Raw genomic sequence first — 26,938 nt, forward strand, 5'->3', positions numbered from 1 at the left:
AGACTTTTCAGCTGCTGTTGGCAGGACTGTAAAGTCCTGGCTAGAGCTGGTCTTTCACTTCAGTTCAGGAGCCCAAAACTATGTATATGATTTGAGTTCAGCCTTGTTACCAATGAGAGGGCTTCACGAGAGACTAAAAGCCCTCGACTTTTCCATTTGTCTTCGTGCCTTTTGCCAAGCGAACTCCTAGAAGGAGAGAGTGAGAGAAGCCCATGGACCTGACCCAGAAGCACAAGGATTGATGCTCTTCACTTCATAGGGTTGCTGTGCTACCTTCTTTCATTTATAAATTTACTCATCACACAGTTTTGTATTAGGTCCATGATAGGCTCTGAGAAGCCAGATCTGCTGTGCTTGGGATAGTTCCTGTTCCTAAGTGACCAATAAATGTTGCTCATAAGAGTTATTAAAAATAAGAATCTAGTTCTTATTCACAGGTAGAGAATCCCCTGTCCCTGAAAGAGAACAAGCAGAACATTGAGACTTACTATTAAGGAAGCCATAAAGGTGTTCTATTCAAGAGCATGATTCAGTACACATATTTTAACATTTTTCTCCTTCCCCTTATCTGGCTCTTTCTTGACATTCTGAACTCCGGGACCTCTGAAGTCTTATCTTCTTCCAGTTTTCCTTACCCTCTCTGGCCATCCCTCCCCAGACCTCCTTCTGCCCATCTTTTCAATATTAGCACTCAGGGCCCACTTTCCATCCTTCATGCTCTCCCTGAGCCCATCATTTCAAACCAGAGACTCCGAAAACCATCTCCAGCCTGGGGCCTTTCTCATGCCCTATGGGCTCGTTCATCTGTTTACTCCATGGGATGCCCCACAGCCACGCAAAGCCAACACATATGTGGACCTGCTGTGACTCCTGCTTTTCTCAATCTCCACTGGTGGCACCACAAGCCAACCAGACACTTACAGGAGAACCTTGAGAAACATCCTTAACTTTTCCCTCTCTGTCATTTCCTACTTCACTTTGAAAACGTTTCCTCCCAAATCAGTCCCTCCTCTCTCTCCCCATCCTTACTGCTGCACCTGAGACCTGTATCTCATTTCAGGTCCTGCCTGGACGGTTGCAAGAGAACTCTTAACAGGTCATGGTTTGAGTCTTTGCTCACCCCATCTTCCCTCCAGTGGGATCAGAACAAGCTTCTCCTAATGCAAATGTCATTTTGCCCCTCTTCCTTCCAAAGTGTTAGGTGGTTCCCTTGAGATACCGCATTTTTTCGTGTATAAGACGCCATTTTTTTTCCTAAAATCGTTAACACTGAAAATCAAGGGGCGTCTTATACACGGAAGTCAGCCAAGGAGGGAGCCGCACGCAGGGGAGCACTGCCCATACTTTGTCAAACAGGCTTCCTCCAATCACGAGCTTTATTGTTAATGACATCAGCTGATGCCATAATTGGAGGTAGAGGTGGAGAGTGCGCAGATGCAACAGGGACCGGAGCATTCTGAGCCCATAAAGATGTCAAAAAATAAAAAGATAGCCCTAGCTGGTTTTGCTCAGTGGATAGAGCGTCAGCCTGCGGACTGAAGGGTCCCAGGTTCGATTCCAGTCAAGGGCACATGCCTGGGTTGCGGGCTTGATCCCCATTAAGGGACGTGCGGGAGGCGATGATTCTCATCATTGATGTTTCTATCTCTCTTTCCCTCTCCCCCTCTCTCTGAAATCAATAAACATATATTTTTTAAAAATAAAAAGATAAATACCAGTAAGCGATTGTCTTACTCTACAAAATTCAAACTGAATGTAATCAGCTATGCAAAAGAGCATGGAAATAGAGCTGCAGAGACAATTTGGACCTCCTCCCACTGAGTGTATGATCAGACAGTGGAGAAAACAGGAAGAATAACTCCTTAAGAGGCCAAAAAAGAAGAGGCCTTAAGAGGAAAACCAGCAAAATGTTTAAAATATTGATTTCTTAATTTTGGGTTGGAAAAGGGGGGCGTGTCTTATACACGGAAAAATACGGTAAATCTAAATTCCTTACTATGGCATCAAGACTGGAGTGGTCTGATCTAGTCACAGGTATCTTCTGGGCTTTGCACCTATGACCCTGCCTCGAGCTTCCTTTCATTTGCTCTCGTTGTTCCCCTGCCTGGGATGTGTCCCCACCAGTTACTCCTCCTCAGAGATTCAGCCCAGGTGTTAGCCCCTAAAAGAAGCCTTCAGATGCTGGGTAAGGTTGAGTTGGGGTTGGTGGGGTTCCTTCCTGCTCTCACAGCATCTTGTACCTCAGAGCAAAATGCTGTCAGTCAGTCACTTCTTTACTTGCCCCTCTCACTAGACTGAGCTCTCAGCATGCTGAGACCCAGTTAATTCCTCTGATTCCCAGGATGTAGTCCAGGACCTGGTAAATAATTTGTGGCTCAATAAGTGTAGACTGTAAGTGAGGGAAGCATGTATTTTTAAAGGGATGTTTCTTAAGTTGAGAGTAACTTTCTTAAGTTTTATCTATCAGGCAACAAAGTATCGTAGAGCTTAGTTGGCCTGGCCTGTAGGGTCCGATGGACCTGTCTGAATCAGACTTCCCACCTCACAGCGGTCCTCTCTACACGACATCAGCACTGGGCTGCTTGTGTTCAAATTCCAGCTCTGGGGTGGGGGCTGCTTTAGTCTGATGGTACCTTCCTGTGAAGGAAAGACTGGCTCCAATGGCAAGGCTCCTTTGTCTCCATACTGACCGTGGTCATAACTCTTTGATGAGGTCCAAACATTTCACAACTTTAGGAGAAGGGGTGGGTTAGAAGCAGTGAATTTGGTGGTTACTTAAATCACCCCCCAGAACTGTCTGATAACCCCAAATCGAACTGCTTTCAAAACGAAGTCCAGGTCCAGCTAGCTTCCTCTTAGGAACCATTCTAGTTAACTAGCAGCTGGAAGGACTACAGGTAGGCCACCCCCCAAGCAGAGAATTCAAAAGGAAGTGGATGGCTGTGTAAATAACACTGCTTGAAGGGGCATTTAAGCAGAGGCTCTTTGTTAAGGAAATTGATGGCTTTGTAAGTACCGCCTCTGAAGGGAGTACTTGAGTGGAAGGTTCCTGAGCTCCCCTGGTAAATTCCCTAATGGACTGTGGGCCAGGAGTCTGGGCCCCCAGGTATTCCATCACTTGCCAACAAAAAACTTGGATTCTACTTTTAAAAATTGAAAAAGGTTTCACCAAACCTTAAGTTATGGAGCCTGTGCAGTTTAACTGGCACAAGGTAGCCGAGACGGATTGCTTCCTTTAGGGAGAGGGAGACGCTGATCTTCCCCAGAACCTTTGTTCCTGCGAGGCACCTTGCTAGGCGTTTTCTAGGCAGCTTCTCATTCCATTCTCCTGAGGTCTGCAAAGACATCACATCACCAGCTTGCTGAAGGGGGAACTGGGCTCGGAGATGAAGTGGGCTGCTCGTGGACACCCCGTTAATTGGTGGAGAGCAGGGATGTGACAGCAGACCCTGGCGGATCCCAAGTATCACAGAATCGCAGGGTGTTGTGGAGAGAATCAGATCAGCGGTCTCATTAGATCCCCCTCGGTATCCACAGTCTCACAAAGGGCATGGGTTAGGCAACGTGGGTGGATGTAAGGGAGTGGGTTTTGGAATCAAACGGATAAGGATTTGGGTTTTGCTGTATGAAACTCTTTAAAGATGATTTCCCTTGTCTGTGAAATGGGGACACCACCAAACACAAAGGATTCTTCTGGAATTAAAGGACATTGCATATTTAAAAGCATTTAACACAGTGCCCAGCAGGAACCACACCATCCAATTGTTCATTTAGCAAATATACTTATTATATAGTGGCTATAATTCTAATTGGGGAATTAGATGATGCTATGGAGAACAGAGAGAGGGCAACCGGCCCTTCTGGAGTGGATTGCTGGAGAGATTTTCCAGAGAAAAACTGGATAAAAGGATGGTTGGAGACTCATCTTAGGAAAAGCAGGGCTGGGAACTCGGGCGGGGGGAGATTACAGGACACCCAGGAAGTGGACAGGATTTCAGCCTGCCTGGAGCTGGGACAAGAGCGTGAGAGAAAACGAGCAGGCTGTGGAAGCAGGCAGGGACCAGATGATTTCTTGACGCCACTGAGCCTCAGAAAACGTTGAATGAATAACTCGATCTTCTGAGGTAGCCTGTTGATTTTCACACCAACTGTAGTTTGTTACAAGAGCTTTCTACTGTGTGCCCTGGGAGCCTTCTGTTCCTTAGGGTCAGCGTTTTCATACCTGTGTGGACATCGCTTCATGAGGGTGCCTAGCTTGGGCCCCAGTGGTCACCAGTGGCTTCGAATTGGTCTGCCCAGCCATCTCCAGGGCCAGAGGAGACTTCCCTGACCTCCATTCTGGCACCTGCAGCCAGCAATGCCATCTGCAATCTCACACTCTTGTTTGAGCGAACACCTCCAATTGGTGGAAACTGATTTCAGAGAGACCACAAATCCCAGGAACTTTTTCTGAACATGAATAGCGATGCCCACCCTTATCATCTCTGATCAGAATACAGGGGTTTTGATTGATCTAAAATGTTCCAAGTTAACTCCTAAGATTTAGAATCAATTTTCCCCTCCTTTCCTTTCTTCCTACTTTCCTTCCTTTGCCCCTTTCTCTTCCCCCGCCCTCCCCTTCCTCCTTTCTCTCCTTCCCATTCTTGATTCCTTATTGGGAAGAGAGAGCCACGTGCTCACATTTCTGTAAGAACAAAACTCAGTGTGACACTATCAATCAAAGAGCACATCGGTTCAGATGAACACAGAATCCTTTTCAAAGGACAGAAGAGTAGCTGGTCCATCACGTAAGACAAAGAAAACGTACCTGAGTGCAGTGCACTCCTGCCCAGTGACTCAGCTTCTCTCTTCCGAGCAGCACCGACTTGGAGAAGCAGGACACCGTAGCTCCAATGCCTCATCCTTTGGACTCACATGAACCATATGGCAGGAGGATAGTCTTCCTGGCTGCCCACACTCATCAGAGCTCAGGGTGGGAGGTTTCTTACATAGGAACCCTTCCAAGAACCCACCACACTGTGGTCACCTTAGTCACCACCAGCTATGCCAGATGGGCTTGATGGGCGTGGTTTTCACGTGGGGCCCTGCTTTGGCCTAGATTCCTTGGTTACTGCTAACATAGCGTCCCATTGCTCAAAAGTCTCGGTTCTCTGGAACCTTGAAGATGTCTTAACAGACAGATAGGCAGCTTGTTTTACTGAATTGAAGAATAGATACGATGTGTGTACACATTGACTTTTACTTGAAGGCGCTGTTTTTTTCATGCTCATCTACATGTATTTGTCACAGACCAATTTTTGTTTGACATTGCATTATATCCAGTGTTTATACAATGAGCCTGATTCAGTCAACCCAAACCTTGGGCCTAAAATAATTAACCGTGCAGCATTTAGTGAGTCACTTAACCTTTCTGAATCTCAGTTGTGATACTTGCAAAATGAAGCATGAGGACGAGATAACTTCTAAAACTCTTGCAGCACTAAAACCATCTATTATTCGTTCATTCAGCAAATATTTTCAGATTGTCTTCCATGTCCTGGACTTGGAATGCAATAGTGAGCAAAACAGCCTACCTTTCAGCTCTCGCAGGGCTGCTCTTCTGTTTCAGAAAGAATGAAATGATCAATTAAACTTTTGAAGAAGCAATCTAATACTGTGTAGGACATGAAATAGACTAGTGGGGGTGGGGGGAGTGACTGCAGTGAAAATAGTGTGGTTAGAAAAGGTCTCACCAGGCAGGTAATGGTTGAGTTGAGACCTAAACAATGAATTTAAAAAGCCATTTGATGATTTGGGAGATGAGTTCTAAATTGTAGCTGTGATAAAAATATGTGAAAACGACAACATGTGTGAGTATGTTCCATAGCATTATTTTACTTGATCATTACAGCCACTTTCTGAAATGGGTAGGAAAAGTGATTTTTTCATATTTATTAGACAAGAATGAAACCCAGAACGATGATGATGTGGGTTGCCCAGTACAGGAGAGTAAGTTAGTGACAGAGATGAGCTTCAAATTTTGATTTCTTCTCCCTAATGTCATCTGCTTTTCCTTATAGTTCTCTTCTGTGTTTCTCAGAATGGTTTCACCTGCACCCTTCTCAGTCTTCATTTTGCTGATCACATTTTCCCATCTCCAGATCAAAACAACAACAACACTACTTTAATGATTAAAAGAAAAAAATATATCAAGTACCAAATATATAGTAGAGTGACTTAATTGAAGGAGATCTTAAATTAAAGGTTTGATTTAACTCTCTCAGGGTACAGAAGGGGAAAGTGCAGCCCAGAGAGGGAAATGACTTGTCCCCAGCCTTGGGTAGAATAGAGGACATCTACTCTATAGACTCCTGTTCTCTTGACCATGCTATTGCTTTTGAAACAGGGTCCCATTCTTTATTCTTTCTTTCTATCTTTTTTAACCTATTGATGTATTTATTTATTTGGGGGGTGATGAGATCACATTAAAACCACTGACATTCAGTTTGTAGTTTGCTACCTTTCATCACTCTGTCACTTTCACATACTCTTCTGCATATGAATGTTTCAGATGGTTTTTCTCCACTTAATATTAGCGTATATTACCCAAGACAAATCTCATTGTATTTCCTGTTCATACTTTTAAAGGCCTTTGCATTCTAGATGTTACTCTTCCTCTTGTCTATGCTTAGGACGCCAGGCGTATTTCACGGCCACTGTAGAATCCATTGTGGTACTGACATTTATCCCCTCTTTCCTATCAGGAGATAGCACTGAACCCAAAAGAGACTGGCTAAAACCTATTCAGGGCTTTGAACATTCATTTCTATTGAATGTATTGTCATTTATTAGGATCACTATCTTAGCTTACAATCTTTTTAGGCCATTCAAATAACTGTACTAAATTCAAGGTGATGTAAATGCATTTTCAAGTTCCAATTCATAAGACCATCAAATCTCTTTATTAAATTTCATTTTAGTATGCACCACATTTTTTACCTAGATATTTTATTTCTTTGCAAATTCAGTTAAGAAAAAAAAAATTAGGACAGATGATGAGTCACGATGTCTCACAGGAAAAAATATTACGGAATGGTTTAGATAGAATTGGATTGTTCCCCTTAATATGTGCTTGAATTTGTATTATGATCTCATTCTAATTAATATTTTCATAAAAATCTTTGTGTAGTAGAATGCTGAAACAGATTCAAATCAGGTTTGAGCCATCTTCAATATAATCAATAACAGAGATTCTAAAACTCAAAAAGAGCTTTGCTAATTCATTATTTACTGAATACCTGCTTTGAGATTGACATTGTCCTAAGTATTGGGGATGTAAATAGAGGTAAGACTGGAGCCAGCCCAGAAATATCTCACAATCCAAGAGCTGTACATTTTCATGCATTCATTCATTCATTCATTCATAAATATCAGTCACAGTATGGCAAGGCAGTGCTCTTGATCCTAAAGAAAGAGGTGCACTTTGAGACATACTCCCATAAATCTTATCATAAATAAAAATTCATTTTAGATAGTGAATAATACTGTGAAGGAAATAAAATACAGTGGTATGCTGCTCTCTAATGGGGTGGGGAATAGGATGTGAGCTTACTGTAAGTAGGCGGGGTTGTTATTTGAGGAAGTACTATTTGAACTGAGCCTTAAATGATGAAAAGGAAGAGAGTGTGAGAAAATTCAAGAAAAAAGTATTCCAATAAAGTAACATGTGCAAGTTCCTGAAGCAATAACAAGTTTGGCTTATTTAAGGAACAGATTCTTGTTGAATTGATGCATTTATGGATGAACAAATAAATGAATGGAACCTAGTGAGCAAGAGGATAGTAATAGGAGGCATTCAGAGACAGTAGGGACTCATAGGCCATGTTACAGATTTTGATTTTGTTCCATGTAACATGGGAAGCAATTGAGGTGCTTTAGGTAGGAAAGTGGTCTGATATTGTTTATGTTTTTAAAGGACCACTGTTGTTGTACTCTAGGTGAGGGAAGATTGGGAATCAGACATAGAAAAAGCTGGTTAAATGAGCAATACCTCAGTGATGATGGCTGGGATTAGGGTGTTGGTGATGGAGCAAAAGTATATCTTTTTGGAATTTTCTGAGATGAAAGAGTCTCCAAGATGTACTTTTTTTGGTTTTGGTGAGTTGGCTAAAAAAATAGGAGTGATGATTCAGAAGGTTTTGGTTTAGCCATTGTTGAGCAATGTTGTCATTTACTAAGAGGAGGAAGAAAGGAATGTGGGGAGAAACCATTACTTCTGTTTCAGACATGTTGATTTTGTGATGACTTTAAACAGATATTTAAGTAGAGATGTCATTGTTGGGACTCAGAGAAGAGGTCATATCTAAAGAAATGTTTGAGTCATTAGTGCATAAATGTTCTAAAATTTGTACTTAAAACTTAGGACTGGATGAGAGGATGTAGATAGATAAGAAAAAGAGGGCCTAATCGCTAACCCTGAAACATGGCTACATTTAGTAAAGAGTTAGGGAAGCAGAAGACAGCACATGAATCTGTGTGGAAAGAGCTGGGAGCCAGAAGGGATAGGATGGCATGGTGTCATGGCATCCAAGAGAGAATACTGCTACCTCAAGGAAAAGGTACTTCTTTATATGCTTCAAGATTCTTTGACTTTGCGGTGTGTGTTAGCAACGTTGAAGTCAATGATGATCTTGACAAGATTGGTTTGGGTGGAGTGGTGAGTACAGAAACTCAATTGGAGAGAACTAAAGAGTGAATTCCAGGAGAGAAAGGAGATAAGTTTAGATAATTCAATAAACTTTACTGTGAATCATAGAAAGAGAAATGTGACATAGGAGACAGTGGTACGAAGATGTGGGATGATGCCACTTAAAAAATTTTTTTTAATTTACATTATTTAATTTTTAAAATACAAAATGTTTATATAGGCAATATCCTGTTTTGCTGATATGGAAGGAGAACATAATGATGGAGGAAATAGAGGGAATTGGACAAATAGGGATGCAGAAGATTGATATATGAGGCTTCATGACCTGAAGATGCTGGAAGTAAATCTTGATGGAAGACTCAAAGGTGGAAAGTAGCCTTTCAGGCTAAGGAACTAAGGGTAAAAGCTCTGAGGCGTGAGTCCTGGGGAGGAACTGTATGTGTGCATCTGAGAGTGAAGGCATGGTCGGAAATGAGCCTAAGTAGGAACGTTGGAGCTGGGCAACAAAAAGGCGTGAGTAGCAGGTAGGGATGTTCAGATTTCACAGGAGTCAATTGAGTATTGTAAACATGATCAGATTTATGTTTTAGATGAAAGGCTCATCATAGGCTGCTTTGTGAGGAGGGACTGAAGTGGGGAGGCTTTCAAGTCAGTGATGTCAGGGCCAAGAGGACAGAGGACAAGGCTGCCTCTGTAGGGTACTTTTCATGGCAGGCCTGAGAGTTGAGTGGAGTGGCAGCGTGAGACTACGTCTATATTCACTCTTCTTTTCCTGGTGCTTTTGGGTTGCTGGATGGTGCCTGGTTGTCACAGTGAAACACAAGAAGGAATTTCTGGCCCACTTTGGTATGTGGCCAGCCCTTGAAGGAACCCGAAACCGACTTCAGCTCCTCAGGTTCAGTTGACCTCATCAGCATCTGAAGCTGGTTAGTGGATTCATGGTTCTGTAGGAGCCCTTGGCCACCCCGTCGTCTGTATCCTGGACAGGCTGATCTGGTGGAGAAGGTTAAGGACAAACCCCAGTTTGAATAGAATTAAATGAGGTCAGCAGTGTAGGTGTCTCACGAAGCTTTTGAAGGATCAGCGATGCAAAGTCTCGGTGTTTCTGTTCCAGAGGAAACATTTGCCAGTGGAGCCACCTCCCATGCCCCAGGCTTTCCTTTGCAAACCTTCAGGGGTTAAGCACTGTAGTTGCCCCTGTTCCAAGGAGCTATTATTTGGACACAAAGATCATGCATATTTTGGTCATTTCTTATTGTTGTTTGGATGAATTGTTATGTGGCATGAAGCTTGTTGTGGTTGGATCCATCCCTAAACAAACATCTGAACTTAAAAAATACTATTTTTTTTTCCTGGTGCTTAAAAAAATAGAAAAAAAAATAGTAATCATTGGACTAAAAGAGACTATCCCAATGCCAGTCAGTCACTGTTCCCTCTGGAAATAGAAACAGATGCGAATTTCTCCAAAGCTGACCCATCTTCATAAACAGGAAGTTTAGAAAGACAGGTAAATCTATCCACCCTTAGGAAGGTAGCCTATCTAAGAGTCTGTGTTCAAATTCTTTGCTTCCTCCTTGAGTCCTAAACCAAATCCATCTCCTATTACTTAAAACTCTCACCTCCTCATTTGCAGAGAGTTGTGTGTGTGTTTTTCTCAATGGGCTGTAGACTTGGTAACCCCCCAATAGCTTCTCAGACTAGTTATGTTTAGTTCACACTAGTGGCTGTTCTGGAAAGTGAAATCAGAGATTCCACAAAATAATATCGAAACTTGGTAAAGGGCCAAACACGATTTTGTTGCCAGAATCGTATACTGAAAGCCCAGTCTGATGTGACAGCATGGTGCTATAGAAAGAGCACTGCACTGTAAGTTCAAGACCCATCAGTCTAGTCCTGTCTCTACTGGAAATTTCTCTGAAGGCTTCCATAAGTCACCATAACATATGAACCTCAGCTTCCCGCATGTAAAATGAAACTATTGCTTTCAGCTCCAAGGTCATCATCATCATCATCGACCAGTTATTGATCATCTGTTATGATCAAGCCATCTGAGCATCATACTAAACAGTCAATCATTCACCCATTATTCAGAGGAGGAAACCAAGGTTCACAAATTCTAAGTGATATGCCCAAAGTCAAATCAATAGTAAATGGAACCTCTGCTAAGCAAAGTCAGGTCTACACCTCACTGCCTCAAAGACTGTGAGCCTCATAGGTAACAGCACACCTTTCTTGGTCAGGAGAATCTTCAAGGTCTCCCCATCTCTAAAGGATAATGTTCAAATTCCTTAACGTGGCATTGCAGTCCTTCCTCGTCTGGCTTCAGATCAGCTTTTCAATGTCTCAGCTCCAAGATCCATTGAACTCCCTGAACTTGCCAGACATATACACACACATGGATCAAGATGCAGTTATATTCTTCCCGGAACATGGGCAAATTATTTTGATCCTCTAAGATGCTGCCCCCAAAGCAACTTCTCAGGAAGCCATCCCCCATTTTTCCAAGTAGTGTTGATCCCCCCTGCAGGAAAGGAGTCCTGTTAGATTCATTAGTGTATCCCCAGTGCCAGCGCAGTCACAGAGCAGATACTCAGAAACTACTGGTAAAGTGAATTGATAGTCCTCACCAGTTCTCCTGTGAGGATTAGGATCTATCTTAGCTGAGGATGATAACATCCCTCCCTCCTAAAATCTCTTAAGATTGGGCACTGTGCCTTTAAAACCTGTATTACTTTCCCATCTCTTAAGTCTGTTATGGTAGTTGATCATACCCAGCCCTATATTGAGGCAGTCTAAAAGGGAATCTTGTCTCCAGTTTATATATGGGGAAACTGAGGAACAGAGAGGTGAACTAACATGCTAATATTACCCGGTAACCAGGGGCAGATCAGGAGGGTGAATCCAGGGTTTCTGAATTCAAGGATGAGAACTTTTAACAATAGCTTAAACGCCAGTGTTTGCTTATACGTCAAAGTAAACTCATCTCATTTCCCTGAAGCGTGGCTTTCTGAGTTTTCAGATAGGGGTGATGATCTCTGTCTCAGTGTCCTTTGGACATGCCTCGGGAATGCAGAGGCATGCATTTCAGTTCCATGGTGCAGGCCCACGGAAATCGAAGATTACGTAACGCGAAGCAGCATCAGCTGTGTCTGTCCACTTACAGAGTCCATTGGGCTCAGGCTCTTGGAGCTGAGCTCATTGCTTCCAAAAGGAAAAGAAAGTGTCTTTCAAGTAAAAGCTCAACCATGGAAGACAGACTTGGCAATGCCCCCCAGCCACAGCAAGACTCCTCACTGGATAGAGCAGATTTTTAAACCTGACACCACATGAAAGGAACTTAATCTAAATTGTGGGGTTCCCTCAATGTCAGTAGAGGTTCCCTCATGTCAGGAGAGGATGGGCTGGGAATCAGCCTGTCCCTGCAATCCCCCTGTAAGCCAGTTGCTACTGGTGTCTCAATAATTTTCCCTTCCCCCTAACACCCAGTGTAAAAAAAATTTTTTTTCAAAGAGCACAGCATTTAAACTACATTTGGACGAAAGTATATGCATCATAGGTGCCAAATTTTAGTTATTCATTCATTGAACAGATACTGACTGAGAGTCTAATAGGTTTTCACAGTACCCCTCCCAATGGGATGTATTATCATCAGTGCTACCTAGCTACTACATGGAAGGCAGGTGGCAAGGTGATCATTTGGCTTCAAACTCTTTTCACTACAATCTGCTCCCCTCCCAGCATAAAGCATTCAAGAAGCACTAAGTAAATTGTAATGAAAGCAGAAAGGGCAGTCTTGTTCTATTGTTTTGTTGTCACTGTCTTTGTTTTTCCTGGCCACACATTTGTATTCCATTCCCCACCATGTTCCCTTCAGTGCATGGTGCATAGGAGTAGGGATGGAGAGAGAATTCCCCAGATGAAAATGGGCAGATGTATCTGAAGGGCCCCTGGGACTCTAGCAAGAGAAATGAATAGCAGAGTCCAAGGATGTTATTCAAAAAAAAGGGGACTCAGAGTAGCTTTGTCAGCAAAATCTTGGGGCAGAAACCAGGCATCTTTCCACTCCCTCTCTCTTTCTTCTTCTCTTTAGCTCTATCTCCTGTCTCTCTTTTAACTCTGTCTATATCAATCTGTTTATATTAACTATCTGTCTGTTTAGGTAGCTATTTACCTACCTATATCTATCTCTTTCTCTCCTCCATTCCCAGGTTCTGCTGATTCTAGGCAGACATATATTAAGGTCTTAATCACAATCAGGAAGAAATTAGCCTTCATGAGAACTCCAATTCTAGCCCCAACTCCTGACACTCTGAGGTCTCTTCGATGGGGGAATAAATTGTCTTCTTAACGAATAGATCTTCTACAATCTTATTTTAATCTTACCTTACTGATCTTCATATTAGAAGAGCAGAAAGGTGTTACCAAGAGTCAGGCAACCCCATGACCGTATCTACAGGAGGCTGTGCAGTAATTATTCTGTAGATACCACACATAGGGAGAAACCCCTCTGCTAGGTGTTAAAGGCCAGGCTTGTACTTCTAGCTCTGTGGACACCTCATCTGCTATGGCTCTCAGGGCTCCAATAGATAAAATGGGAGAGGGGTTGGCGTTGTACACACCATCTCAGGAAATCACTGCAACTACACAAGGTAAGTATTATCTCCATTCCTTTTTGGAGGAGGGAAATGAAGTTCAGAGAAGACAGGTTATTTTGTTTCAGTCCTACACATCTTATATATGGCAGAGTTAGGATTGGAAACTGGCTTTACCTGATGCCAAACCCTATGCTCTTTGCAATTCCCTATCTTGGGTGAGTGAAGTCTGCATTGATGGTTGGTCATTCTTGGATTGGGCCTAAGCTTTATTTTATGTGAGTTGGCCACACTGACCAGGACACTGGGGCTCCAGAGAAGTGCTGAGCCTGTGTCTGTCCCTTGCTTGAACTGCCAGGCATACTAGTGGTCACTGGAGTCTGTGCTGGCTCCAACCCATCCTCAAATAATTGAATTATAATGAATTGATTCATTCTGGCCCTTTCGATAGTATTTCACTATGTAAACTGCAGAAATAAACAAGGGATTTTGCAGCTTGGAAGGGGCTCAATATTCTGCTGCCCCTGAATTCACGGACTCCTTTTTCAGATAGTCAGCATCATAGGAATCCTGGTCTTATTTCTGCTTGACCCGGGTGCTTTCTGTTACCGGGAAGGCTTCTTGAACGTGTTGTAGGCAAGTGCTGACTTCACAAGCTGATTCAGTTCAGTCAGTTAGAAATAAAGTCACTCCTTAGAAGATGAAGCCCATTATTGTAGAATGGACAAGACTTGGTTGGCTTACCTGAAATGCCCAGGGTATCTAAGAAGCCCTTAAAACCTAGAGAATTAGATAGGAAGAGCTCCTAGCATCCCAGTGGTCTAACCTCCTTCTCTATATTAAGTATAATCGAGGCCAGAGAGAAAGAGTCCTGTCTAAAGTAACAGAGCAATTTAGTTACAGAGCTGGGACTGGAACCAGCCTCTCTTGTATATAAATTCACTCTTCATGTGAAACCAAAAACCTCTTGGAGCTAAATAAACCTCAGTTTGTGACTGGGGAGTTCCGTGGCATCGGGTAATGTCTCCAGAACCTAGAAAGGGAAAACCTGAGTTCGATACCAGGATCTGGCATTAACACACTATGTGATCTGGGGCATATTATTAACGATGTGTGAGATCTCGTTTCCTGATCTGAAAGACTAAAATGATAATTAAAATAATAATGCCTTCCTCACCAGCTTGCTGTGGGCTCACTTGGGATAATGAAAGTGAAAGTGTTTGTGAGTTGCGCGCGGTGTGTGTGTGTGTGTGTGTGTGTGTGTGTGTGTGGTAAAAAACACATAAGATCAATCCTCTTAAAACGTTAGGCGTACAGTACAGTATTATTAACACAGTATATGTCCTTTTGTGACTGGCTTATGTCATTTGTGATAATGCCCTCCATGTCTGCTCGTGTTGTCACATATGGCAGGATTTTCTTCTTTTTTGAAGGCTGAATAATAATCCGTTGTGATGATCAGTGATGGGCTTTAACAGTGCTGATGATTCTTCTGGTCCAGTTCCACAGCTGCTACTGATGGCTGAGACCAAAGGACCAATATATCTCCCTGTTCTCCTCCTTCCGTGTCTCTCCTGCAGATGAACCCAGCCGGTGCTATTTCCACGATGGTGACGGGGTATGTGAGGAGTTTGAACAAAAAACCAGCATCAAGGACTGTGGTGTCTACACACCCCAGGGGTTCCTGGATCAGTGGGCATCTAATGCTTCTGTTTCCCATCAAGACCAGCAATGCCCAGGCTGGGTCATCATTGGCCAGCCAGCAGCATCCCAGGTAAGACGCCAGCCACATGTGGCATTTCCTGCCGATATTCTGAATCTCTACTCTGTCCCTCAGAGCTTCCCACCTCGAAGGTAATGTCATTGGCTGTGGCCACGTGACCATACCTCTAACCAAATGTAATTCCAGAGCCTCACGAGTACCATTTCTCAGGGATTAGATGTGGAATAGCTAAGCACAGGGAAGGAACATCAGGGTAATGACTGTCCTCCTATGTCCCTACCTGTTATAATTCACATTTAGGAAAGAATTCCATTTTGGACATACCACTGGAATTCAATGGGGAAGAACACATTCTTTTGGGGGAGTCCCACAATTTATTTTGTGTGTATGTGTGTGGGAGGGTACTCCTTGAACACTCCTGTGAATTTGCTGTGTGGCCTTGGACCAGTCTCCCCACCTCTCTGGCCCCCATATTTTCCCATCTTTAAATTAGAGAGTAGGTCAGCTTGATGATCTCTAAGGACCTTCCCAACTCTAAAAAGCTGTGACTCACTCCCCAGTCCCCTAATGCACTATTTGCGTTCCAGGGTTCTTCCCCAAAGGACTCTCCGCTCGGTTGAGGGACTAAGAGTGTTGGGGCCAGCAGAGCTTATGTGATTCTAGGGATGGCTGTGCTGTCCCCAGAGCCCCCTTTCCAATTATCCTGCTGAGCAAGCACCTGCCTTCTTCCGAGACTCCCATTTCCCAGAGACACGACTCAGTGCTTCTGACCGCCTGGCCCAGTGGCTGCCTCTGAGGCCAGCCTGCCTCCTGGCCTTGTAGATGAGTCATTATACTGTTTCCCTGATTCAGGGTCAGGGGGGATAGACCTGATTTCTAGATAAAAGAGAGAGGTGACTTTCTCCTAGGGCCCAGTAAAAATACCATTGGATGAGGTACAAGATAGGTACATTCACTTATGTATTTTATAGTGTTTATCTCATCACATCTCATTTACCCATTTGCTTATGTTTACATTCATTAGATTCCCTATTCATTCCTTTGCATTTATTTATGACTGCCCTGAGGAGAATGTGTGGAGAGAAATGGGAACACAGTATTCCCTGATGCTTCTCATGGGCAGTGCCCGCCTGGTGAATGAATGAATGGGTAAATGAATGAATGTCTAGGCCTCATCCTACCCCTTGCCACCGCTGTACTTGAGGAACTCATCTTTGGCTACACCCAATTTCATGAACTCTAATAATCAGTTTGTGTGTCTGGCTCCCCCATTAGGCTGCTGGTACTTTCATAACTGTTTTGAGTTTTATTCATCTCTCTCACCTTCTTCAAGTACAAGATCCAGATAAGACTAGCTGCTCAGGAAATGTGTGTTTAATTGATTATAGATTCACGCGTGTGCACACACACATATACGTGTACACATTGCTACATACAATGAACAACACTAAGACACAATGTTCAAGAACCACATCTGTATGACAGAGAACGTCCTGCTCAGGGTTGGCAGGACTGGCTGTCGGTAGAGCCAGGAATTCCAGATTCAACACCAGCATCCCTTTCTAGAAGTGTTTCAAAAACATCATTCAAACAAGGGAATTATTAACACACTCAGACTCTCACAAGAGCAAGAAGTGAGGTAACAGCTGTGCTTAAAAATCACCCAAAGGTTATCGCTGCTAATGTGAGAAGAGGAGAGAAAGACTTTTCCAGTCTTAGCATTTGAAAGAGACTTCATGGGGCAATTATTCCACTTTGGTAAGGAGGGGGCTGTCAGGAATTATGGGCAATTATCTCTTCCTAAACAAAAATCCAATTTAAAAAAATCATTATCAGTACTACAAAGAGGTGATGAGGAAACAAAATCATCCTATTGAATTATTCATTGCAACCAATTTTATTTTAATGAAATCGACTAGGTTCCATTACTCTGGGCTTGGACATAATCTTTGTTACAAGGAGACTTCAGCTGTAACTAAATTTGCCTTAATGAGATCAACTCACTGGAGAGTACAGGGTCAAGAAGGGGGTGTGTGTGCAGGCTGGGTGCAGGGCCAGGCAGGGCGGCCTGGAGGGCTGTTGAACAAAGTCTCCTGAAGTCCCCCTCAGAAAGCAGATGCCTAGAAATCATTCACACACTGCGCCCCCATCGTGTACACACACACACATGCACACACACACGTGCACACACACATAGCCTGTGTAATCCTGAGTAAGGCTGTTTGTGGAATGGAAACTAGCTCCCTTCTGACAGCACAGCAGAGGGGGACGAGGTATAACCATGGCACTCATTACCTTGTGCAGTGATTAGAGGAGGCTGGTAGCTAATTCTCACCCTGTCAGGGACTCCAGTGAAGAAGTTGATGGCTTGAGAAAAGGAGTTGGGAGGTACTTAGATGCACCTTCCCCCTACACAATTAAGCTCTTCTCCTCCTCCTCTTTCCTCTTTCTCTTTCACACACACACACGCATACATGTACATACAAAAACACGTAAACATTCCTACAAAAATAGTCAGTGTAGGGACAGGATTCCAGAGAGTAGGAACAAAAGTAGACACAGGAGAATAGTGGAGGGGACCGGGGGTCTCCAGGTCCACCAGCCACCATACTGGACACTCATACATCTCATAGCCTATCCCCTTGCCATTCCTCAAGCTAAGAAGTATTGACCAGCTTGGAGAAACCAAGAGGCGGAGTGGCTTCCCCAAGGTCCCATAGCCCATACGTGGAGAATCTAGGATTAGAAGGATGTCATGAAAGATGATAGCAGAAGCTTAGGAATATGTATGTGATCGTGTTCAGAAGTTGAAAGTAACTGGATTCCTGGCAAGTAACCCTGGGAAACAAGCAGAAAGAATCATAGGTGGACAGATCATAGAGTTGCTATCACTGTGCAGACTCTGTGAGATACGTGAATTCTCTGCCTGACTCATGGGCACTGCCCACAGCTTTGAGTTCAGGCTGCTTCCACTCCCTGTCCCGGGGGTCCTATTCCCTGGCCCCTCGGTGCTCACCGGGACATCCATGAACTTGGGCAGTGATGAAATGACTGGTTGTTTCCATTTTCTCTTTATAAACCAGTTTTGTCCTACTCTGTCTTCCCCTGATGCTATAAAATGAGAAATACAAGTATCTATTGAAGTCATGTGCCTGGCTCTATGCTGGAGTCTGTGAAAGAAACAAACAAAAAAAAAAGAGGGTGGAGGGAAGACCCAACCTCTGGCCTGTCCGTGTACAAGACTTAGGCACGAGAATTCTCTGGGGAGAAGCCCTGTCCGAGTAAGTTGGCAGGGTCTCACTGTGACCACTAGAAAGAAGAAACAGTCATTGTGCTATAGGAGTCCAGAAAATTGATTAAAACTTGATTTTTTATTTTGTATAAGCTCTCCACTTTTAACAGTTTCTGAACTCTCTCTCCATTCTCCTCATGCAAGATCCCCAAATTTGGTTAGGACTTAGTTACTCCACCCTGAACATTTAGTTTTATATTCAAATGTTACCAGAAGTATCAAAACTTCCTGGTTGTGCAAATTGGGCTGAACATCCTATAATAAGAGACATTCTTTGGATATTTTGGCCATGCACCTTCCTGGCCCAGCTGGAATTCAAGAAGTCCCTGAAACAGAACAAACATGGAAATGAACCCAAAGAATCCAGTTCTCTCTGTTCTGGGAACCTCAGAAATGGATTGATTTAAAGGTGCTTTTTGCAAAGATCCCATCTTGTTCTTATTTTGTCTCCATGTTTCACATTTCTCTGGTGCTTTACACCAAAGGCTGCCCAAATGAGATGTAGCTATCCCTTTATCCTGCTCCCACCCCCAGCATTTCTACCAAAGCCAGTTTCCTCTTCTTTAAACAGGCACCTCCCTCCCGCAGTGGCCTAGGGAAAGTGTGGAAACACTAAGGAATGTGCAGTGTTCTCCCAGGAATCATGGACCTTCACTCAACCAAGCAGTTCACTTGGTTAATACTTTAAGGCTAAGATTTAGGCTAAGCAGATCCAGGCCAGTAGTTTCAGAGTCAAGGTAAAGAAAACCTTGAGATTGAAAACCATCTGCAGTTGAATGGAGAGCCTTGTGAGGTAGAGAGGTCCCCACCAGGAGGTTTCCAGCTGAGCTGGCGATGGAGCAGGAGATGCCTGTGTTGGAGACCTAATTATCTCCACTTCCTTTGCAATTGGGTCTCTGACTTCCTATTTATTATATCAACCCCTTAGTGGGTACATCCTCTGGGTCCTTTGACAATTCGCTTTGTTTCTTGGCATGCCTATAATACCTCGTGCCTCTGTTAGAATACAAATCGTGATTTGTCTTGTGTTATAGCAATTTTGTATTAATTCATTTATTTGCTTGATCAAAAAGAAGTCTATTTGAACCCTGCACTGAGACCTGTGGGCAGGTAGAGAGCATGGGCGCTGATGGGTGAAGAAGAAGTCGGGCAGATGTAGCTTAGCCCTCCTAGCTTCTCTCCTTCCTTGGGAACCTGGAATAAATGAATCCTCTGGGAACCTCAGTTTCCTCCTCCAGAAACAGGGAATGATACCCTCTACCTGTTGGAGATTAAGAGAGCAAGTCAGCAAAAACACGTAGACCTGCGTGTGTTTTTTCCACTTAGTGTGGGTAGTGCCAAGGTTAATTTCCTCTCTCATTCATGTTAGGTTCCCCTAACACCCTCACCCCAGGGCTGGCCACAGTGACCCACCCAGTACAGCTCAGTCAACACTGGGTTGAGTTCAACACAGTTGTGTTAGCAAATGTTCACTGTAGCCTCAGGACTGTGCCAGGCATTTTGAGAGACTGCAAGGAAGTTCTGGCCTTTCTGCTGCCCTCATAGAGCTCACTGTTTCATCAGAGGGTGTGTCCGTCCAAATCCCAGCCAAGACCCAGGAGTGTGAGAGTTGGAGGGAGTTACCCCGAGGAAACCATACTGTTATCGGCTTGCTCAGTCTGCAGGGGTGAGAGCCGGCATGTAGGGATGGGAAAGACCTGTGCCCACTTTTAGAAGGTCCTGAGCAAATTGTAAAAAGAACATTGTTTCTCCAGGCTCCGCATCCATTTTTCTGAATCCTCCTTACAAAAAGAGGAATTGCTGTTCTCACATGACAGGTTGGGACAGTGAGGTTCTGAGAGCCAGGTGACGGACTATGGGGTCACCCTCGCAGGGACTGAATCAGGGTGCAGGCCACGGTTCATACGGACTGACGGGCAGGACAAGGCAGCTCACACCTGCTTCAGTGACTGACACAGGAGAATAAGCCAAGAGAGCCAGTGCCTTCGCTTCTCTGCATGTGGATGGTGCATTCAGGGAACACCAAGAAAGTAGGGGTCCCTCTCCAGTCCCCCCAACATCTCCCTGCTGTTTCTGCCATGCTGCCTAGATGTCCACCTGTAGGCTCTCATTCTTTAAGGTTAAGTGTTGCCCTCTTCAAGAGGCATTTAAAATGTGTGCATGAAAATATGGGAGAAACATAGGAAAAGTTTGAAGCTCTCAGCCCCTGAGTGTAAAAGATTCCTTTGATTCGGGATGTATGCCTGACTATTTCTGGGTTCTGGGAGAAAAAGGAGGAAAAGCACACAAAGGACACTTGTAGAGGGAAGAGGAAACTTTGTTCTGTTTACAAGTTTGCCACAAGTCAATGCAAAATAAAGGGAAAGTCAAGAGATGTGCTAGAAAGGTGTATGGGGACAACCTTCAGGTGCTTGAAGCTTAGACTTGCTCCTGAATGTGATGGGGAGCTTTTAAGCAGAGGGCTAACAATTGGGTACTCATTTGAGGAAGGCAGTGACATCTATGGGATATCTCCTGTATGACAGACCCTGTAGTATGGTGTAAAACAGCGAAGTTTTACTTCCCCTCTCTCATGGTGAAGAAACTGAGTCTCAGAGAGATGAGCCCCCATCACCTATGGCGCTCTTTCTCCTACTTCCTTTTCTTAGCCCACGCTACTGGTATTCATTGTAAAAGCCTCGCTCAGAAATCTTGCATGGACAAGCAATTCTCCGATGCTGGTTGGATGATGTTATTTGCAAAGGGCGGAGAGAAACCTTGGGCTCACACCCAGTGCTGAGGTCACTTTGAAGGGTTGTTCCTTCCCCACGTGCGTCTTCAGCAATGCATGCGGCTCTTCTCACTAGTGACTTGGGACCACATCTGCCCATGGTGGAGGGAGGAGAAGGGGCGAAGGGAACACACAGAAATGTCAGACAAGATTCCAAGCAGTTTTCTCCAATACCCACGGGATCTGCTTTCTCCTGGTGGTTTCTGAAAAATGTTTCAAGAGCACATGTGCAAGTCATCTGAGGAGACAGAACAGAAAGTCCATGGGCTGTTACAGCCTGTCCTGTTGGTGTGGGGAACCCAGAAGTCCTCCAGGAGAGTCACAAACAAACAGTGTTTGGGTCAGAAAGGAGCCCCCTGAGCTGGTCCCTACAACTGCCTTGAACTTGTCAGGGAGCTGGGCTGGGAGGGACTTTAAGTCAATCACATTTTTCAGGATCCCAGCAAAGGCCTCTCCTCCCCGCCCTCTCTTGCTCCCTCCACCTGCATTCATTCATGCTTTCAATGACTCCAAGTGCCAGGCACCATGAGTGGCCTTGGAAACTTGCAGTGATGAAAGCTTTCAAAGAAAAAACGAGATTGAGGATCAGATCAACCTAGTTCTCAGGTCCGGGATCTACCACTTATAGCTGACCCCTTTGGGTGAGCCGAGCCAGTTGTCTTTGTCCCCGCCCAACTCCTTATCCATAAAATAGGAGCGATAACATCCATATGGCGGGTGCTTGGCCAGGATGACACCACTGAGCCAGAAATGTCATTTTCCTTCTGACAGCCACTGAAAAGTTTTTTAAACAAGTGCTTCTTGCTCCCAATGAAGTTACCGCAACTGAGAGACCCAATTAGGAACAATTGAGGTTTTATTTTATTTTTTTAAGGAATACTCTTTTGGTCATAGAAATCAAAGCAGAGAGAGACTTTTTTAAGAGTCTCTTGGTCTTACTTCACTTACTAAGATTTGACTTTGATTAAACAACTTCCCTAAATCTCGTCATCTCCTAGCTGTTAGGAAATGGTCCTGATATTTATATTCAAAAGCAATGTAATCTCATAGTGGACTTACTACGTCCAAAGCATCACTTTGAGTAGTGGGTAGAGGTTGAGATGAATGATTCAGCCACTGCCCTGCAGCCGTCTGTCGTGTCCATGGAAGACAGGGGACACTGTAATAGGTCCTTCTAATAAGAGACAGATGTTAGCCAGCTGCTGTTATGCGTGGACAGTGGAGTGCACCTCAGAGGGGAGTACATGGAGGGGGAAGGGAGAGCCTGAGTAGAAGCGGGGCCTAGCCGGCCTCGTCATGTGGCAAGCAGGTATCGATGGCGCAGGGCAGGCCTGGGTGGAGGAGCCCGTCTTCATCTCTCACCTGCCGTTGGCTCCTGACTCAAAGCCCGAGAACAAACAAGGCTCTGCGGGCTCGGGCCTACCCAGCACTGCCAGCCCATGCCACCGCCCCGCTGGGAAGACTCCTGGCTTTTGTCTCGCCTCTTCCTCATGCCTGACCCACTACCCCGCACCGTCTCTGTGCTCCACGTCTCCTTGTCCTATCATGGGACTCAGCACCAGGCCCTTCCTCCCGTCCCTGTCATTCACCCAGGCTCCCTCAGACCCTTCTCCATTCTTGCCTTTCATCTTCTCTTCTCTTCTTCCCTAAATTATTGTTGTTGCTTTAAGTGGGGGCAGTGGTGTGTAGCCAGCATGGCCTTTGCTGTATAATTTGGTTTCATGTTCAGTACCCAAGAAACATGTGAAAAATGTAAACAGTGTCTGCTCTCTGAGGCTGGGGTGCACTTAGGAAGCAGGAGCCAGTCGAGCTTGCTGAGCCCGCTGCTCGGGGGATTCAGTTTTGTCCCAGGATCCCCGTGCTCATGCTGCTAAGACTGAAAGGAAACTTTCTCAAGCCAGGCCCCGAGGAGGGGTTCTGGGGGGGAGTTGGGATTTAGCTGTGCACAAGATTTTGGGGGTTTTTTGTGTTTGTTTGTGTTTGTTTTTCATGCCCCCAACCCCCACTCTGCACTCCCCAGTCTTTACTTTTTAAATTAGCCCGGATGTCTTATCAATAGAACCAGACCAAAGGGGCCTTCTGGTCTCTCTCTCAAGCCAGCCATGGGTTTCCTGACTCCTAATTCATCAGCCAGATCCAGTGCCCGGAGGCCCGGGGTACATGTGTGCATGGTCCTTTTCCAGTGAATGATGGGCCCAGACAGGCAGCGAGAGAGGGCCCTGCCCAGAGGCCTGCTGCCCTGGGCTGCTGCCCACTCTGGAACCCTCTCCCAAACTGGACCCATCTGTGCAGTTGGCTGACATCTGCACTTCTCTCCATCCTGGAACAGATGATCTTAAATATACATAATCTTAAATATACATAGATTCAGGAGCGATCTGGTTTGCTGGCAGGATAGCGGCTTCAGGAATATGGATGTGAGCGATACCCAGGTCCAGGTCTGCGGTGCAGCTGCCGGGGGCAAGAGGTCCAGGGACTGAATATCAGTTCAGTGCAACGTGAGGGAGGAGATACACTGCCATGCAGCAGGGAGCTGTGGGCGGGAGTTTAATGCCCCAGAGCAGGCAGGGGTGTGTCACTGAGAGCCCAGGCTCCACACCAGCTGTGTTCTGCACATGCACGGTCCTGTAGAGTAGCTTCTAGCCACCTGTTATGTTGAACCCGTGAAATGTGGCTCATGAAACTGAGGACCTGAACTTTTAATTAATTTACATTTAAATAACCACATGGGGTGGGGGCTTCCCATTGCATAGAAAGAGTGGATCACATTCTCCAGCGTGTATCACATCCCAGTGCTGCCACTTACAGTGAGATCTCAGGCAAGGTACTTTGCCTCTCTGGTCCTCAGTCTCCTCATCTGTAAAATGAGAAAATTAAGTGGGAATTGTGGGGATTCCAGCAAAGAGCGCCCATAAAATACTTGGAACAGTGCTTGGTATAGACCTGGTATCTAAAGTCATTCAGTTCAGTTATTTCATAAAATCCTTATAACCAATCTATGTAGTAGGAATTATGTTCCCATTTCACAGATGGGGAAGCAAAGGTTCATGCAAGGTCCCCTACCCCAAGTAGTGGAACAGGAGTAAATCCAGTTCTTTTAGCCCCATAGCCCATGCACTTTCTAGTGTACCACACCACCTCTCTTAACATTAAAAAAATAATAATACTTATCTCTTTCCCAGAGTGAGATAGGACACACTAATCTTTTGGTGATACGATGTCTTACATCCTTTAAGTCTGCCTACGCTCAATGGGTGGTTTTTGCCTCTGGAGTACATTTTCTATAATTCACAATAAACATTGGTCTCAGTGATCTCTTGCCTGTGGAGCTTTCTATATGGTTCCCGATAGCCTATAAAACCCAACAGCCTCTGCAGACTGGGCCTTGCGTGATCTCTACCAGCTTTTCCTCACAGTCCACTGCCTTATGGATGCATTCTAGGCCTTGGGGGTTCCATTTCTCCTGCCCAGAGCATTCATCATTCACTTCTCCACCTCTTTTTTTTAAATGTTTTTAAATTTAATGAAAAGTATATATTTTCTACATTCACTATTATTTTGTATTAGCTTCAGGTGTCAGCATAGTGGTTAGACAATCCGATACTTTACAGTTCACCTGGGATTTTCAGGACCCACCTGGCACCATACATGGTCATTACAGCTTCTCCCCCTCGGTTAACTATTTGCCCAGGTCCAGCGCAAATGGCACCTCTGCCCTGTGGTTTCCTCTGACCACCCGCGACGTGCTGCCCTCGCTCTGACAGCACCTATCCTTTCTGAAGCACCCAGCCGCCCAGAGGGCAGGCTGCCTCTTAGTCTGCATTTGCCTATGTTCGTGGCTTTCTGTACCAAATGGCCTGTGACAGCTAAAGACGGGGCTCTGTCTTCTCCCTTTAGTATTTCCAGTGCTCAGCACAGGGCGAGCCACCTGCAGAATATTTGGAGAATGTGTATGATCCACTGAATGACACTGTTGGGAACAGCCCCTGCTGAGTAATGTCTCCTTTATGGTCGGCTTTAAACATACAAATCAGTGTCTCTAAGTGATTCCCTTATGTGCCAGCTGACATCCCCTTGTTCCTACAATAGGTGACCAGAGTGAGCAGTGCCTTAAGTCCCCTGGTTTGTCCCTACATGCCACCATGTGAGTTGGGGGGAGATGTCCTGAAGGCCCATCCTGACCCCAGCCCCAAATTCTCAGTGCCTCTGTGATCGCCCGCCACTCTGGAATGTTAGCTGTCTGAAGACAGGGATTTTATGTTGTTGTTCTCCTGTGTTCACTGCCGTGAATTTCAGCATCAAGAATAGGGACTGGCACATAGTAGGCATGCGATGACTATTTATGATTAAGCCTGCACTTGGTACTGTGACAGTTTTGCACAGAAAGTGGGAAACTGCTTCTGGAAGCTGGGCCTTAGGACTAAAGCCCTACCCCTTGCCTCTTATTCTGGGAAAGATTGGGGTCTCGGGAATGTCCCCGCAACTAGAGTCCTACAGAGATGGATGGAAACAGAACGGGCTCTTTCTGGCTTGAGACATTGTGGTTCACCCTCCGAGAGGTCTCCCAGGGGGAGACCCAGCCCAGGAGGGAGTGAAAGTGCAGAAGAAGGGAAGAAGGCAGGAAGGAGAAGAGAAGAGGAAAACAGAAATTTGGAGAGAGGAAAAGGAATGACTAAGCAGCAATAAATGACTAACATAATTGTGATGACAAGAGCTGATGATCATGACAGGAGCCGTGTGAATGGCCGGGCTACCAGAGCAGTTACTTCACAACTCCACCCAGTTTGACACAGGTAGCGGCTAACTTTCCCTGGCTTACAGAGGAATGAATTGAGACTCACAAAGGTTAACTAACTTACCAGGCTTCTGCAGCTGGCCCAGGGGTGGGGCAGGGAAATATAGAATTTGAACCCAAAACTGTGGTCCTTGAGAGCCAGGAAGAAAGAAGTAGGAAGGGGTAGAGGAGGGACGTGCTCACTGTGTGTGTAGAGTATGTGGGGCTGTGTCTGAGACTTGCGTGTGCTTACCCTACTGATCCTCCAGGGCAGGCACCATCCTCTGCCTCATTTGCAGTGGAGGAATTAGGGCTTTATGAAGGGTTCAAGGTAATGCTGAGAGTCAAGGCAGAAGCTTAGATTCCAGCCCACATCCCTTGGGCTGGGAAGTGTGTGTGACTTCCACTGCTCGAAGGAAGGTTCAAGAAAGCGGCAGGGGTAGGGGTTGTTGAAGAGCTCACGTTGGGGATCCCAGGTCATGCTGTAGTTGTACCCAGAGACCTTGTCTCAGAAAGCTGCTTCCGTACCCTGCGTTTGTACAGATGTGGGCTGCCTGGGTCAAGGGCCCACTGGGGGAAAGCATCGCTCTGGAGGTGTCTGTCTCTCACAGGAATCTGCAGAGGAGGTGGTGGACACATAAGTCAGATATGTCCATTGGGCATTTGGTGGGCAAAGCCCCCAGTTTGCATGTCATGATCACCACCCCTACTTCTGAATTCTGGAGGGGCAGGCAAGAGAGAAACGTCACCCTTGTCCTCAGGAACAAGGGACCTTGTGTGAGCTGTCAGGCCAGCAGGATGCTGGGAAAGCCTCAGCAGTCCCTGCCTGTTCCCTGCATATGTCCAGGCATTGCATCCTTTGGAGCTTCATCCAAGGAGAGGTCACACTGGAGACAGCGCTGGCAAGAGCACTGTCTGCTCTTCTAAAGCAAAGAGGAGGGAGTCAATAGCTTCGAGGGTTTTCAGACTTGGCTCGCGGGTGTTATAGGTGGGGATCAGAGACCCTGAGAGCTCAGTGAGAACCAGGGACAGAGCATGCTGCATGGCCCTCCTGGCATTGAGTGGGGTCCCGGCAGGTACAGTGACTCCTCCTCTAGCCAG

General features: G+C 45.2%; 1 protein-coding gene across 1 annotated transcript in view; it reads left to right on the forward strand.

Annotated features, from left to right (window-relative positions):
- PAPPA (pappalysin 1) overlaps window positions 1-26,938 on the forward strand; it is a gene marked incomplete at its 5' end in the record, with an annotated part of 219,587 nt that overhangs the window by 118,107 nt on the left and 74,542 nt on the right. The window contains one exon of the mRNA XM_079789610.1: window positions 14,859-15,052. Coding sequence (XP_079645736.1) covers window positions 14,859-15,052 — 194 coding nt within the window. The remainder of the gene's footprint in view (window positions 1-14,858; window positions 15,053-26,938) is intronic.

This window comes from Cnephaeus nilssonii, assembly GCF_951640355.1.
Source record: "Cnephaeus nilssonii genome assembly, chromosome: 14".
Classification (NCBI taxonomy): Eukaryota; Metazoa; Chordata; class Mammalia; order Chiroptera; family Vespertilionidae; genus Cnephaeus; species Cnephaeus nilssonii.